A 15,853-nucleotide genomic window follows, 5' to 3' on the forward strand; every position below is an offset into this window, starting at 1 on the left:
ACTTATTGCATTATACAATATTATATTTCAATATGAAAGGCCTATTATATGGTATTAGAATAGCGTCTGGCTAAATAAACATTCATCTGAGCAGGTTAACAACTTCATATAGAGAATAATCTCATCTAATACTTTACTGACAAACTGTACCACCGTTTTGTTTGGTGTTGATTTCTGCTGTTGTGTTTATAGTTGCTGAACAGCTGCAAAGATATGAATCAGGAGGAAAAGCACTCGCCTCTCGTGGACCCGCCCCCTCTCGTCTCCCAGGGTAACGGTAACCGTGCGGGTCTTGCTGAGGCTGAAGTGTTTGCTATGGTAATGGTAGTCAGGGGTGACCCAGCCAACCCACACTGACGCAGGGTCCTGGCCAGCAAACACTCTGACAGAGTGGTAATACTGTAATAAACAACATACCAGAAACACCACTGATATTCAGTATCAGGACACACACACTTACTAAGGCCCGAACAACACATTTCAAACATATAACGTAACCAGGTTGAACCTTACTGAAGTGTATCAGTGTAAACGACACAAACATCTAGGGTGTGAAATATAACCGTCATAAATATAAATTATACTTTTCTTACCGTTGTGATGCTTCCATAGTCAACTGTTCCATCTTCTTTTGGAGGCTGACTGCATATCAGAATGACAAATTCAGTGACTGACGAAGGATCCCTGCAGCTAATCAATCATTTCCTTCATACAGTAGATGGCGTTTAAAGCCCCCCTTGGCTAAGAGTATAATTATAAAGTGTTTTCAAACTCTGTCTGAAAACCAAAATGTATCTTGTGGGAAAATGAAGATTTGAATAGAATTGAATTGATGGTGGCAAGGCGGACTGTGGGGTTCTGGAGTTTCAGACCTGAGTTTCAGAGACTCGTCCGGAGGCGCGGTGATGGCGTGGAACGCCACAGGCATGCTCATCCTGCAGAACATCATGTCGTTGTTGCTGTTCTGGGTTCCAAACGTCTTGTGTGTGACCTTCAGACACGGAGGGCTGTCCACCGTCCCGTCAATCCTCGTGACCTGGTGGAACAGGAGCACATTCTTTCATTTATTTCATTTAAGTTTTAATTTTGAAACCATTTAACCTTTATTTATGCAGGGAGTGCCTATGAAACTCTTTTTCAAGGCCTGCTTGCAAAACACGTACAACACAAGTATAGAGTTAATACAAAAAGCAAACATAAAAACACAAATTGCAAACACAGCCATCCAAAAAACTAATCAGGCCTTTGAAATGCCCTAGAGGCTATTCTGTTCCTTGGTTGCACTCTGCAACTTCATCACATTACAAAGTTATTTTCAGTGATTAATGTTTTGTCCCCAACACAACCTCCACTCCTTACCGCGATGTGGTTGTGGTCCTCGGGGATGTTGACGAAAGTGGGCAGGCGTTTGCTGAACCACATGGTGACCTCACGGTTCATGTTGACGGCGAAGGGTTCGAAGCCCTCCTGTAGGCCACACATGGTGTAGTACTTGAACGTGCTGGCGTCCTTCCCCAGGTTCATACGACCGATCTGGCACATGCTCAGGCAGCACACTGGGATGAGCCCTGCGGGGGTCAAAGATCACAGGTCAGAGGTCATAGAGGTTGGAGGTCACCAGGTACCAGTGTGTGTGTTGTGTGTGTGTTCATGTGCAGTGTCATTTGATCTGACACAGATATCTACAGTAGATCAATATCTAGATCACACGTTTCTTTTTTTCACTGCATGCTTATTGGCTACCTTTCCTTGCACAATGATTGGAGTGAATCCTCAACGGCCTATTACTGCCTTGTGGCCGCACATTGCTAGACTAACACCAGACTGCGTCAGCCCGCTGCACAAGCCCCATCTAGGACCGGGAACGCCGTGCCTCAGGGCGCCTCCCGGAGGGGCGTGACCCGGCCGCGCAGGGGGGATGTTAAGGTCGTAAGTTCGGCCGGCGTGGAACCAAACTCACCGTCGTCGGTCTCGAAGTCGGTGAAGCAGAGCTCGGAGCCGTTGTTGGTGATGAGCAGCTCTCCGTTCAGGGTGAAGATCATGGACTTGTCATCCATGTTGATCATGCAGCCCACCACGTCCCCAGTGCTCCAGGACCTGCCGAAGAAACGGCTGCCGGCGTGCATACGGCGAGCCTGGGGGGGGGACACAGCCAACGCAACTCCGTAAGACACCGCGCTCGTCTCAGCGAACGCCGCCTATCGCGCGCCGCGCTTTGTTTGCAAGGAGCAACCGTTTACAGTATGGCGGTAAAACAAATGGTCGCCTACACAAATACTTAATTGAAGGTATCTGATTAATGTGATTGGTTAATACATGGCCTGTAACTCTGAGCGGCCTACCCTGTGTCCGTCGAAGACGAAGGCCTGGTCGTCCATGCCCAGCTCGGCGTCAGGCCGGCAGCCGGGTCTGGCCCAGCCCACGCGCATGTCTCCGCCGGTCAGCGCCTCAAACTCAAAGTACCACTTCCCCGTTTTCACCGCGTACGTCTGCTCCACGCGGAAGAAGCGGATGGTCTCGATGCTCTGCTTGTCCAGCATGTGGACGGCTGTGACCGCACACACAATGTTGCATGTTTTAGCACGGGACTGTGTGTGTGTGTGTGTGTATCCGTGTGTGTGTGGGTGTGTGTATCTGTGTGTGTGTGTGCGTCAGCACGCGTGTGTGTGCGCCACTCACCCTCTTGATCTGGGGGGTCGATGTCGTATCCGTACCCCACCAAGGTTCTGATGGCCTCTCTCAGGCTGTCCCTGTTGGACTTCTTAGTTCTCTCGTCCAGTAGAGCGTACGGAACCAGGCGAGGATTACGTCTGCTTTTCAAATCCTGCGGACAGAACCACACGTGACCGCCGTCAGCCCCCCTGCTACGCCCTCCTGGTCAGTCATGCTCCGTAATGAAGGCTGTGTGTCTGTGAGCCTGAATGAACGTGGCGGACATCTGTTTCAGTTCAGACGCCGGTCAACTTCCACTGACCCACTGATCTGTCTATTAACTGGTGAAAGAGGAAACGTTACAGTGCACATGACTGTGACTGAAAAGAACATGAATTTATATGTGTATAAGATGAATGGAGAGTGTGGGTCCAGCAGACCATTTCAATTACAGTACTGTAATCTGTGCTCGACTGCTCTTGTCTGGCGCAATGGAACCAACAGACTCTTCCCAAAAATTCAAACCCTGCACCCACCTGACACTCTAGGTAGACACAAATGTTAAAAAGAAACGGAAAGGATTTCAAATAGTGTATTTGGAAGCGGGTTTGCTGTGCAGTCACCTGCTGGATGCCGTAGGTCCATCCTTGTTTGATCCTGTCCTTGGCCCACACGTTGTGGGCGTTCTCGGCCAGTTTATCAACCAGAACCTCCTGACCTGCGGTCAGCTTCACGTCAGAAAGCTCCAGCGGCGTTGGCTTGTAACCGTTAGACATCACATAGCTGCAGTGGACATGACGTCATGATTAGGCAACAGCATCGAGTGTCACAGAGCTGAGATGCTGAGTCACATGGGATACGTCCTCATATGGCATTGCTAATGCTACGCTGGTGCTGTAGGTCATATGGCATTGCTAATGCTACGCTGGTGCTGTAGGTGCAAGTGGCTCACTCTTTGGGAAGTTTAATTTTCTTCAGATCGTCCGCTGCGTTGGCATTCACCTGTGCTACATGGCACCATAGGGCCAACAGGGTCCTGGAGGAGAGAGAGAGAGAGAGAGAGGGGGGGGGGGAGAGAGAGAGAGAGAGAGAGAGAGAGAAAGAGAGAGGGGGAAAGGAGAGAGAGGGGGGAGAAAGAGAGAGAGAGAGAAAGAGAGGGGTGGATGTAAAGAAAGAGGGGGGAGCGATATAGGAAGAGAGTGGGGGAGAGAGAGAAAGAGAGATAAAGAGAGAGAGGGAGAGCCAGAGTGAGAGATGATAGAGAAATTAAGTCAAAGATCAATACACAGGCATTATTCAACTATACACCACATACCAATCCATCCAAGTCCATCACATGTCTTACTGGAAACAAGCCTCTTCAGGGTATTAGACAACATTAGAAGTATTACATAATTGAGGCTGTTCACTAGGAAGTGATGTGAAACTGGGGAGTCTGATGGTGGTAGAGAGAGAGAGAGAGAGAGAGAGAGAGAGAGAGAGAGAGATGAGTGATCTTTTGAAATGGACTCTGGGCTGTATGAATCTATAATCTCTTGGATTTACTGAAGAGACTGAACTCATTATAAACAGAGTTTTAATCTTAGCCCAATCAACACCTCGGACGTCTTTTTTGAGGAGCAGTGGCGGTTCTTAAAAATGAGTAATGGTTTTTTTTATTGAGCAGATAACCCCTGGGCTCACTTCAGAGTTTCACTGGACATCTGTAGGTTATAGTTCCTCTCAGTCTCTGGCAGCTTGGTGAAATCCACCAGGCAAGGGTGCTGCCTCTTGTTGTCGTCACGAACCTGCGGAGAGGCAGTTAGCAACTGTTACATTTGAATGAAACAACTAAAACTAATTCAATCTAAAATGGATGACAGTCCCTCCACAAAAAAAACCTTCACAAATATGACCGAAGTGGTTCAGCACAGAATAAAACATGTTTAAAAAGTCCTGTTTCTGCATTGATGAAATTCATATTATTCAGATCATGTACAGTAGCAGTGCACTTTCACTGACCCGTTTTCCTCTGTATACTCAAAATAATGAGCCTCAGGTGTCGGTAGTTGTATGAAAACAAGCGCAGGCAAATTGTTTACGGGTCACTATGTCACAGCCCTTGGCTTAATGGATATCTGTACACAGACAGAATGTGCTTGGATTCCAAAAACAAACTAGTGCCACAGTGGACTACTGTATGTGTATAGTTACTGTACAAGGCAAACAGGGCACTCGCAGGGCGAGAGCTTGGTGAATGGTATATGTTAGCGTATCCTGACGCATCTGGCTTCATCATTCCTGCCTACTATCTGCCACCTGTCCATCCGCGTCCCATCCAGGGAAAGGGGACAATGTCACTTTCAGCTAACGAGGTCTCGTTAAAACTAAATTAAACTCTCAACAGCTGTGGTCACCTCAATATTGTCGTTAATAAATGATCAAGTTGCTCCAACAGAGTAATAGTGCTTCTCAGACCCTGTCATTAATTTGGTTGTCATGCTCTTGGAAGGCGAGCTGCTCATTAAGTTTGTCGGTGGCTGTAGTGTTTGAGCTGGGTCTCTCTGGGGAAGTGCCCTGCTATGACGGGTACAGGACATGAGCCGGAGTGTGTGTGAGTGTGTGTGTGCTCTGCATTCCAACATACAGATTTGTGCTGCAGGGGTGAAGAGTGGCAAGAGAGAAGAGAGAGAAAGACAGAGAGGGAGAGAACAGGGGGGGGAGAAAGAGAGAGAGAGAGAGAGAGAGAGAAGAGACAGAGACGGGCAGAGAGAGAGGGAGAGAGAAGGAGAGAGGAAAGAGCAGAGAGAAAAGAAGAGTAAATTAAAGAGAAAAGGAGCGAGAGAGAGAGAGAGAGAGAGGGAGGGAGAGAGAGAGAGAGAGAGAGAGAGAGAGAGAAGATCCACCTTGCCATAGGTCCAGCCCAATTCAATCTTGTTCATTCCCCACAGTTCATGGATGTTCTCTGCCAGCTTGTCTCGGACGTTGTCCAGGTGAGAGGGGAGAGCAATCTGGAGACACATCAGACACGCTTCTGTTAAGCACCAAGACTGGGACATGGCACTGAATGAATGAATGAATGAATGAATGAATGAATGAATGAATGAATGAATGAATGAATGAACGAATGAATGAGTGAACGAGTGAGTGAGTGAGTGAGTGAGTGAGTGAGTGAGCGAGCGGTGAGTGAGCGAGTGAGTGAGTGAGTGAGTGAGTGAGTGAGTGGTGAGTGATTGAGCGAGTGAGCGAGTGGTGAGTGAGTGAGTGAGTGGTGAGTGAGTGAGTGAGTGAGGGAGCGAGCGAGCGAGCGGTGAGTGAGTGAGTGAGTGAGTAAGTGAGCGAGCGAGGGAGCGGTGAGTGAGTGAGTGAGTGAGTGAGTGAGTGAGTGAGTGAGCGAGCGAGGGAGCGGTGAGTGAGTGAGTGAGTGAGTGAGTGAGCGAGCGAGTGGTGAGTGAGTGAGTGAGTGAGTGAGTGAGTGAGTGAGTGAGTGAGTGAGTGGTGAGTGAGTAGTGAGTGAGTGAGTGAGTGAGTGAGTGGTGAGTGAGTGAGTGAGTGAGTGAGTGGTGAGTGAGTGAGTGAGTGAGTGAGTGAGCGAGCGGTGAGTGAGTGAGTGAGTGGTGAGTGAGTGAGTGAGTGAGTGGTGAGTGAGTGAGTGAGCGGTGAGTGAGTGAGTGAGTGAGTGAGTGAGTGAGTGAGTGAGCGAGTGAGTGAGTGAGTGAGTGAGTGAGTGGTGAGTGAGTGAGTGAGGGGTGAGTGAGTGAGTGAGTGGTGAGTGAGTGAGTGAGTGGTGAGTGAGTGAGTGAGTGAGTGAGTGAGTGAGTGAGTGGTGAGTGAGTGAGTGAGTGAGTGAGTGAGTGAGCGAGCGAGTGGTGAGTGAGTGAGTGAGTGAGTGAGTGGTGAGTGAGTGAGTGAGTGAGTGGTGAGTGAGTGAGTGAGTGAGTGAGTGAGTGGTGAGTGAGTGAGTGAGTGAGTGAGTGAGTGAGTGAGTGAGTGAGCGAGCGAGTGGTGAGTGAGTGAGTGAGTGAGTGGTGAGTGAGTGGTGAGTGAGTGAGTGAGTGAGTGAGTGAGTGGTGAGTGAGTGAGTGAGTGAGTGAGCGAGTGGTGAGTGAGTGAGTGGTGAGTGAGTGAGTGAGTGAGTGAGTGAGTGAGTGAGTGAGTGGTGAGTGAGTGAGTGAGTGAGTGAGTGAGTGAGTGAGTGAGTGAGCGAGCAAGCGAGCGGTGAATGAGTGAGTGAGTGAGTGAGTGAGTGAGTGAGTGAGTGAGTGAGCGAGCGAGTGGTGAGTGAGTGAGTGAATGGTGAGTGAGTGAGTGAGTGAGTGAGTGAGTGAGTGAGTGAGTGAGTGAGTGAGTGAGTGAGTGAGTGAGTTCCTAAGTCTCTGACCTGGCTGGTGTCTACAGGCGTTGGGATGAAGGAGGCCTGGGAGAGGAACTGTGTGGTGCCCAGCAGGTCTCGGACCCCCTCATGGTCTCTCTTGTACTCCTTCACCGGCTCCAGGCGCATCTTCTCTTTGGGCAGCAGGGCCTCGTAACACGGGGAGTAGCCCGCCGGCGGCAGGAACTTGAAATCTCCATGGCGACCGCCCAACAGAAAACGCACCCTGGTGGGATGGAACCAGGAAGTCAAGGAAGGAGGCACGGAGATCCTACAGTAACTAGGTCATAACTAACACATTCCTGTTGACATTGTGAGACTTGTAATAACAAATAATTTTGATGCTGATCAACCAACTCAAATGTTGGCTAAATAACCCTCACAAGCTGCGAGAGGGTTAGAAGGCTTTCAACATAAATATGTCACCGACACAAAGCTAATCCATATAGCATAGGTGTACTTCAGTGCTATCACATCTTTTATGTTAACCACGATGGCCCCACGCTAATCACTCTCGCTCTTATTAATTTTCCAGATCAATGTTCACAAAGATGGGCTGTAGCATTTTCGTTGCCTGGCAACGTTCTCTTTTTCAGCGGAAGTATCCGCAAATGATTAACAAATAGTTCCATTAAAAATACATTTATTTAAAGTTCGTATTGTCTTTCTTTTTGAAATATTGGCGTATAAATGTGGCAACCGTTGTATAAAAGCATTATGGAACTCGAAGCCGTGGGATGTCACTCCCGCTAGCCGTGGCGATATCCGTGACATCCCACGGCTTCTTATTCCATAATGCTTTAATATCTAACACCACAGACACAACCACTACCCCCAACACAGCAACACAGCCCCCCAGCAGACAGCCCCTCGTCCCACTCCCTGCCTCGCCGAGCCTTGACCCTTACTTGACCCCCGCAGAGAAGCTGACGACGGGGAAGAAGAACCCGTCCGTGTTGAAGTCCTCGAACATGCCCTGGACGGGCTGGCCGTTGATACGGAACGACATGTTGGGGGCGCCCAGGTCCAGGCAGCAGCTCACCACGTCGTCACAACTCAGCAGGTGCTGATTAATGGAGGCCACCGCCCTGGGGATACGACCTGGAGAGGAGGGGGGGGGGGGGGAGGGGAGAGGGGGGGGCAGAGAGGACAGGCAGCTTTCACTGGTTGCTCAAAGTCATGAGAAACGTCTGGAGATGTAGGCCAGCGTGATGGAGCGTTTAGAGGCGCGCAGCAGGAGAGGGGTGGGGTGGGAGGATAGCTAAAGCTGGGATGCTGTGGGCGGAGCTGAAGGCTCACTGGGAAGCTTTACTGGGGTTTTATTTTAGTAGTGTCTCTTAGCCAGCTCCAATCATGCCTCCACAGCCCAGACAGTGACCTTGGGATTTCAGAGCGCAAAACAAGACTGGACTTTTTTGGCCTGGTCACTCTTGAAAAAGACATTTTAATCACAATGGGTCTAAACCTGGTTAAAGAACGGTTAATGACAAAAATATATAACGAAAGACTTTAAAATGGACTTCCAAACTTCGACAATAACAAAAATAGCTCATTCGGGCTGTCAAAGTGAAGCAAGAGTAAAAGATGACAGGTGTGGCGAGCCAGCTCAGACCGCCGGATACTCTACCTGACCAGAGGTGGAGGCCATCGAAGCTGTAGGAGTACAGGTCGTCCCCCACCCCGTTGCCCCCCCAGCCCTCTCCGCCGCCGGGGTAGGGGGCGTAGCCCTTGGTGGAGGCCCAGCCCACGCGCAGGTGGGTGGGCTCGCTGGTCACGAAGTGGTCCACCTGGTCGATCATGAGCTCAAAGTACCACTTCTTGTACTGGGCCGAGCCCTCAGCCACACCCAGGAAGATGTTGGGCCTCATGCTGCGGAGAGAGGACACAGAGAGGGAAGTAGGGCGGAAGCTCAGAGCGCTATCAGCTGTTTTCCTGTTTGTTTTCCTGTGTAGCCTACCCACGAGGCCCCCATGGAACAGCAGGAGTAACGGGCCGCGTCCGCTAGCCGCCGATAGGCCGTTTCAGACGGGGAGCGATATTCTGCCTGCGTTCTCGCTCGGATCAGCGGGGGACGCACGCGTCCTGCGCGCAGCGGGGAAAGCTGACTACAATTCAGCTCTTATCGCGGGCGGGCGTGTGCACGAAACGAGCACGCGCGCGACAATTTCACAGGGTCGCGCCAGCTTGCCGCTCCGCCCCAGATTGTCCGGGGCTCCCAAATTGTCCGCTCGCCTCTCTCATTGAAAATTAATTGCAATGCGCGGATATCGCTCCTCGTCTGAAACGGCCTGATGTCTAGCGGGAAATTTCGCCTCCGATTCAAATACCAGGTTCGGGAAGGTGAAGTGGTCTTCTGCCGGCGGGCGAATCGCTCTGGCGAGGCGATGCCGATTCGCAGTTGACATGCACAAAATGGACTGCGAGGCTATTCTATGCAGATTCCGGGCAAATTTCGTAGGGCGGTGTCCAATCGGGAGAGGGTAAAACTGATAGTAGAAAATAGACCCTGACCAGCGATCTCCACAAACGTGGAAGTCAGGGTTTACTTCGATAAACTGAGCACATATTATTTGGAATCTACATGGTTACTTTCTTGCCTGAAATGATATACAGTAATAACTTAATAAAATGACATATTAACAGTCCTATGCACAAAGCGGGTCAACTAAAGATGTTGGTGGGTCAGAGGAGAGTGAAACTACAGTAGTTGGTGACCCAGAGAGTTCGAGAGACAAAAGATGGAAGCGTTTAAAGTGCTGTGTTTAAAGTGCTGTGGCCGAGGCGATGTCGTGTGACGTGTGGTTACCTCTGAACATCGTTCACCAGTCGTGTCTGGAGGAGCAGGTCCCTTTTAGGAAGCAGGTGGTCACAGATCAGGTTCTGATTGGCTCTCACTGCCACCCCGTTACAGACACACAGAGAACACAGGACGTCCAAGATCTGTCAGAGAGGGAAGGAGGGAGAGAGAAAGAGAGAGAGAGAGAGACAGGGAGAGAGGGAGAGAGCAAGAAGGAGAGAGAATGTACGAGAGAGGGAGAAAGAGAAAGAGAGAGAAAGAGAGAGAGAGAGAGAGAGTGGAAGAAAGAGCCAACTGATTATCATCCAAATCTCATTGCTTTCTTAACCCCTCCCCCCCACCATCTGCTTACATCAGCTCTCTTTCTGTTTTATAAAACTCCCATTTGTCTATGTAACAACAGCCTGGCTCCTCGCCCTATCCTGGGCAAGCAACAGCAGCAGGGCCAGATACTGTAATACACCAGATCTGGGTCCAACTACATCATTTGAAACCTGTTCAATTACTTTAGCGTTTAGCTTGAGTCTGACTGGAGTGTCCGGTGGCCAATCAAGCAAGAAGCAAGTCAATTGATTTCAAATAGTATTTCAAGCAAGGCCTGCCGAGCAATAACACGTATAAGCAGTGAGCTTCTCCATAGGATTCCTCCTCCATCCTCCACGCCTGCATCGACACCTGCTGTTAACCAGACTGCCCTCGCATGCCCCACTGGCCCTGGGGGCAAATATTGTCTTACGCTGGCATGTTAACACTCCGTGTAAAAACACGCGTACCAGGGATGTTAAAACCCCTGACATTTGGTATGCAGCGCGGTGGCGAGGGGGGACTTATTGTCGTTACGACGTGCTGACAAGTGGCGACATATTTACATGCATTGTTCGTCGGCTGAATTGTTTGTTTGTGAATCCGACATGGGGAGAGAAAGAGGTCGCTTGCAGAGCTCGACCGTGGCGTCTGTGACTGGTGATTTATTGATTTGGCGGTGTGTGCAGAGTCAACAAAGCGAGTCCCTCTGCCAGAATTCTGTGCGAGTGTTCTGTTGTTGTGTCTTCTCTCCCAGCGAAGAGAGACAGAGAGGAGGCCTCTCAGAGTTTGATGAGCAGCACTAATTTCTCTTAACCCGACGTGCCAGATACACCAGCGTAGATATTTGTGTTTCAAATTCCTCAGAATCAACGCTGATTGGCGAGATCATTTTCTTATCTGGCACAAACTGATCTCTATGGAGAGTATCCAGACTGATTTGCGTGAGAAACAAAAACGCGAGCTTGCGAAATCAGGATGGTCTCACAAGGAGAAATTCCTCTGGGTGTTGTTACTATTTGGCTAATGTGGCTTCGGAATGATTAGAATATGGTTAGAGTCCAGTGTATTTAGAACAGAACATACATTCAGAATGGGTTTAGTTTAGAACCAAGCATCCAGCGCATTCCGAATGGGTTCTATCTATCTATCTATCTATCTATCTATCTATCTATCTATCTATCTATCTATCTATCTATCTATCTATCTATCTATCTATCTATCTATCTATCTATCTATCTATCTATCTATCTATCTATCTATCTATCTATCTATCTATCTATCTATCTATCTATCTATCTATCTATCTATCTATCTATCTATCTATCTATCTATCTATCTTTCTAATTCCATTTACCCCTGTAAATACGTAATGTAAAAACAACAGATGTCTATGTCCAAGTATTAGATAGTTTAGGCTATGGGTATGTTGTGTTGGCAGATTATCTCCATGGCCTAGGCCTGCTCGGTGCAATGAAAGCCTTGCAGCAATACCATATGATGCAATATCAGGGGCTTTCAGAGTAAAACGGAAAGAATAAGGATATCTATAGGCTATTTAAACAAATAAACAATTAACAAGCACACACATTTGCATCACACTAAACAACTAATAGTATCTATTTAATATAGGCTAAGTAAAACTGAGTAAAATGGAATAATTAATATTTTCTTTTTTTTTTGCCTCTGGCAAAGAAAGTTCATTTCCAGCGTCTGTTCATGAGAACATAGCAGACCCAGAACCCCAGAACATGTTCTAAAGTAGATGTTGAATGAAACTTTTTATGATGGGAAATAAAGGAAAGGATGGTGATAGACTTTCGTCAGCGCCGACCAACCCAACAGGCACGTTTACGCACAGCCTTACTACACAGTCATCTCCCTTGAACAGCCTACGCCTGGATTACCACAACGCTCATCCAAAGATTTTTCCATGTCGTGATCTGTTTCAGATGACTCTATATAGGGACATTACAGTCAGTCATTTAGCAGACACCTTTAACCAAAACAACTTTAATAATTACATTTCACGTAGGTAGTCTAGTCATTGTACCACTACTCGTCAAAACTCACAAATTATGGTTCCCTGAAATCATAGAATGTCCTACTTCTTCATTAATTCAATCATATCCACAGTAGGCTATGCAGTCTTGCGTTGTACATAATTAGGCTACCTCTGTGTAATTGAGTGCTTTAAATTATGAGGGCTGATGTGGTAGACTAGTTTTAGACTGGTCATATTTGCTGTTGATGGGGTTTTAACCTAATGATCACATACTGTATCTGTACCTTGGTAGACTGGAAATCATGGTTCCCTGAAATCATAACATTATAATTGAATTGAATTGAATTATGACAATATCCTGGCACGGCGCTGTAATGGCGCGGCTATGGGCGGATTGGGTTTAGGTTTAGAATCCTGCGCGACCAGAACGACTTTATAATCGTTCACTGCACTCAGGTCTGAATGGTATTCGGCCAAAGTGTTGTGAAACATTGTTATGACTGAGGTTTTCAGAGTTCCTCCTGGCCCACCTTGTGGTTGCGTCCGTGTTTGTAGAGCAGGGAGATGATGGACTTGATGTGTCCTCTCTGTATGATGTTCAGGGCTTCGGGGCTCTCGATCAAGATGCAGTGGAGCACTTCAAGGATTCCTGAGGACACCGTAACATCACGTCAAGTGAAGCTAACGCGGCCATGAACAACATTGCGATTGTGGCGAATTTGATTAGGCTAGCTTATTCGCAAGATAAACTCATGAGAGCCACGCGTTTATACAGCCCTGAACATTCTATCCGGCGAAGCGTGGCCGTCGGCCGCCACGCGTTCTAGAAGTTTCATGAAGCCTCAACTCCCGGCGTGTACCTGAGGATGACTCCAGCCTCTCCAGCTTGCTGACCAGCCAGTCCAGGTTACGAGAGAACTGGGTGCAGTTGTTCCTGTTGCCGCGGATGAGAGAAGCTGTAGTGGAAGAAGATGAAAGAAGAGATGGAGGGAGACAGAGAGAGATGGAGAGAGAGAGATGGAGAGAGGAGAACAGAGGAGAGGAATAAGAAGTAGAACCGTGGGAGAAGACAGGAAGGATGACTGGTAGAAGGGTGTCAGCGGATAAGCAGGTAAGGGGGTGAGAATGAGGGGTGCGATGAAGAGGGCGAGCGCGTTGCCTGAGGCTGCGATGGTGGCTCGGCTCAACCTCGGCGCATCATCGCTCTTCGCCCGCCGGTGCCGGGGAGCTCGCTACGCCGATAACGCCGGCGGAACAATCTAGCACGCGGCCGACGCCGAATGAATACTGATGGCTGTCTAATCTCGTTTCCCTCAGGGGAGCCGGCCGTCAACGGCAACAGACAGCACAAAGGGGCGCCAGGGGCGAAGACGCTCGCTCATCTGACGACGAAACTGACGGGGCTTGAGAGAGGGAAGAGCCGGGAGAGGGGAGGGGGGAGAGAGAGGAGGGCTGGAAGGGGCGGGTCCCGAGCCTTCGGTCAGCCCCGTGGGAAGAGGCCGAGGGTTGTTAACTGGCTGGTTGGTCCTGATGACCGATGGGAAAACAGGCTCTCTCTCTCTCTCTCTGTCTCTCTCTATCTCTCTCTCTCTCACCTGGCTGCTCTGGCATCCTTCAGAGTGACCCCGGCGTTGGTTTAGCTGGTGTATGTGTGTGTGTGTGTGTGTGTGTGTGTGTGTGTGTGTGTGAGAGAGAGAGAGAGAGAGAGAGAGAGAGAGTTTGTGTGTGTGTCTGTACAGGTACACGTGTGTGTGTGTGTGTGTGTGTGTGTGTGTGTGTGTGTGCGCGCGGGAGAGAGAGAGAGAGTGTGTGAAAGTGTGTGTGTGTACAGGTATATGCATGTGTGTGTGTGTGTGTGTACAGCACACACATGGGGATGATGAATATGAGAGCAGTCAAGGTTAGCTGATCGGAAGTTGTTAAAGTGATACACCGGCCTCCATGAAAGCAGAGTAAACTACTGTACAGTACAGTACAGTACCACAGCAAAGTTGAACGGAGGTTAGAACTCCTGGAGGTCATGTCTTTCACAGCTGAGAGTCTGGAGAGACAATGAGAGGACGGACCAACACCACAGCCAGTGATGACGCATCAGGAAGTAACAATTTACTAGCGTTGCTCCAGCACGCTGTGCGCATGCGTGCTGGAGCAAGTGGGGAAGCTATTTCGTTTCTAAAGACGTTTCTAAAGATCATATTACAGAGGCATGTGAAAAACCACAACAGGCCTACGCTCTATGTAAGCACAACTAGCGATTCATAAAGACAGATTGATGAAAACAACCGTTTCGCGGCAGAAAATATATTTTTTAGAAGCTGCATTCTCGGTGCCCCGTCCGCCGCCATTACATGGATATACTTGGCTCGCGCTGGATTTTAAATTTCTTCTACAGGCCTCCGAATTACACCAAAGTTATCTCTGTGAGTAAAACGTCTTATAATATGCCGTAAATAAAAACGAGCATTCTCCTTTAAGACATTAATATGCCTGGTGATAATCACCTCCACACACACACACACACACACAGGCAGGAAGACACTACAGTAGGTCTCCGTAAGAGCAGGTCACTCCATTCTTTCCGTCTCTCTCTCTCTCTCTCTCTCTCTCTCTCTCTGTCTGTGACTGATGATCACACAAGTCATCAGCTGTTGCGTGCGTGTGCCTGGGTATTTACACAGTACGAGTGAGTGAGTGAACAGGGGACTGTGTCCGTGTTACCCAGTAGTTCGTAGAGGAGATTGAGGATGTCCTTCCACGCCCCCTCGGCCTCCTCCCCCGCGGTCTCACCGAAGTGGGCGGCGCTGTTGTACTCGTTCAGACGGTCGATGCATTTGGACAGGAGGGCCAGCATACCCTGGCAAACACACACGACCGGCGTGTCCATTTAGACGGTACACGCTTCCTCTCCTGCGTCTCCTGTCACTCTCCCGTCTCTCTCTTGTCTCTCCTGCACCTCTCCTCTCTCCTGTATCTCTCCTGTCTCTCCTTCTGTCTCCTGTCTCTCCTGTATCTCTCCTTCTGTCTCTTCTGTCACTCTCCTGTATCTATCATGTATCTCCTGTATCTCACCTGTCTCTCTCCTGTCTCTCTCTTGTCTCTCCTGTATTTCCTGTATCTCCTCTATCTCTCTTCCGTCTCTCCCACTGTCTCCCCTCTATCTCTCCTTTATCTCTCCTGTCTATCCTTGTATAGTGCATTTCATACCCAGAGGCAACACAATGCGCTTTACAGAGAACACGGGAGGGGGGTATACGACCCACCCCTACATATTCCAGAGGGAAGCAAAAAAACAGTAATCACCCGGGGGCCAGATAAGTGAACTGTAAAAATTATTCCCTGACCCCTCTCAACAAAGCTCCTGGAGTATGTTTGTCTACCGGCTAAGAACATTTATAAAGCAATACATTACATTAAATTACATTTTCAGAGTAAGAGAAGCTAAAAACAACATAGGAGAGACATGGCAAACACTGGTGTGTCTGGTGGCAAATACTGGTGTGTGTCCTGTATCTCCTCTATCTCCCCTCTATCTCTGCTGTCTATCCTGTCTCTCCTGTCTCCCCTCTATCTCTCCTTTATCCCTCCTTTCTCCCCTCTATCTCCCCTTTATCTCTCCTGTCTATCCTGTCTCCCCTCTATCTCTCCTGGGTCTCTCCTGTCTGTCCTGTCTCTCCCGTCTCTCTCCTGTATCTCCTCTATCTCTCCTGTGTCTCTCCTGTCTCTCCCGTCTCTCCTGCTGTCTCTC

The 15,853-nt window shown here is 48.9% G+C and overlaps 1 protein-coding gene across 1 annotated transcript in view; it reads right to left on the reverse strand.

Moving 5' to 3' along the window:
• Positions 1–15,853, reverse strand: part of ryr3 (ryanodine receptor 3) — a gene marked incomplete at both ends in the record, with an annotated part of 126,164 nt that overhangs the window by 62,790 nt on the left and 47,521 nt on the right. Inside the window, 17 exon segments of the mRNA XM_084440034.1 lie at positions 239–428; positions 850–1,036; positions 1,360–1,568; positions 1,961–2,135; positions 2,343–2,548; positions 2,680–2,824; positions 3,276–3,435; positions 3,605–3,688; positions 4,336–4,439; positions 5,538–5,642; positions 7,013–7,229; positions 7,912–8,104; positions 8,631–8,872; positions 9,810–9,943; positions 12,639–12,757; positions 12,969–13,064; positions 14,827–14,962. Coding sequence (XP_084296160.1) covers positions 239–428; positions 850–1,036; positions 1,360–1,568; positions 1,961–2,135; positions 2,343–2,548; positions 2,680–2,824; positions 3,276–3,435; positions 3,605–3,688; positions 4,336–4,439; positions 5,538–5,642; positions 7,013–7,229; positions 7,912–8,104; positions 8,631–8,872; positions 9,810–9,943; positions 12,639–12,757; positions 12,969–13,064; positions 14,827–14,962 — 2,702 coding nt within the window.

The sequence above is a fragment of the Borostomias antarcticus genome, assembly GCF_949987555.1.
Source record: "Borostomias antarcticus genome assembly, chromosome: 6".
In the NCBI taxonomy this organism is placed as follows: Eukaryota; Metazoa; Chordata; class Actinopteri; order Stomiiformes; family Stomiidae; genus Borostomias; species Borostomias antarcticus.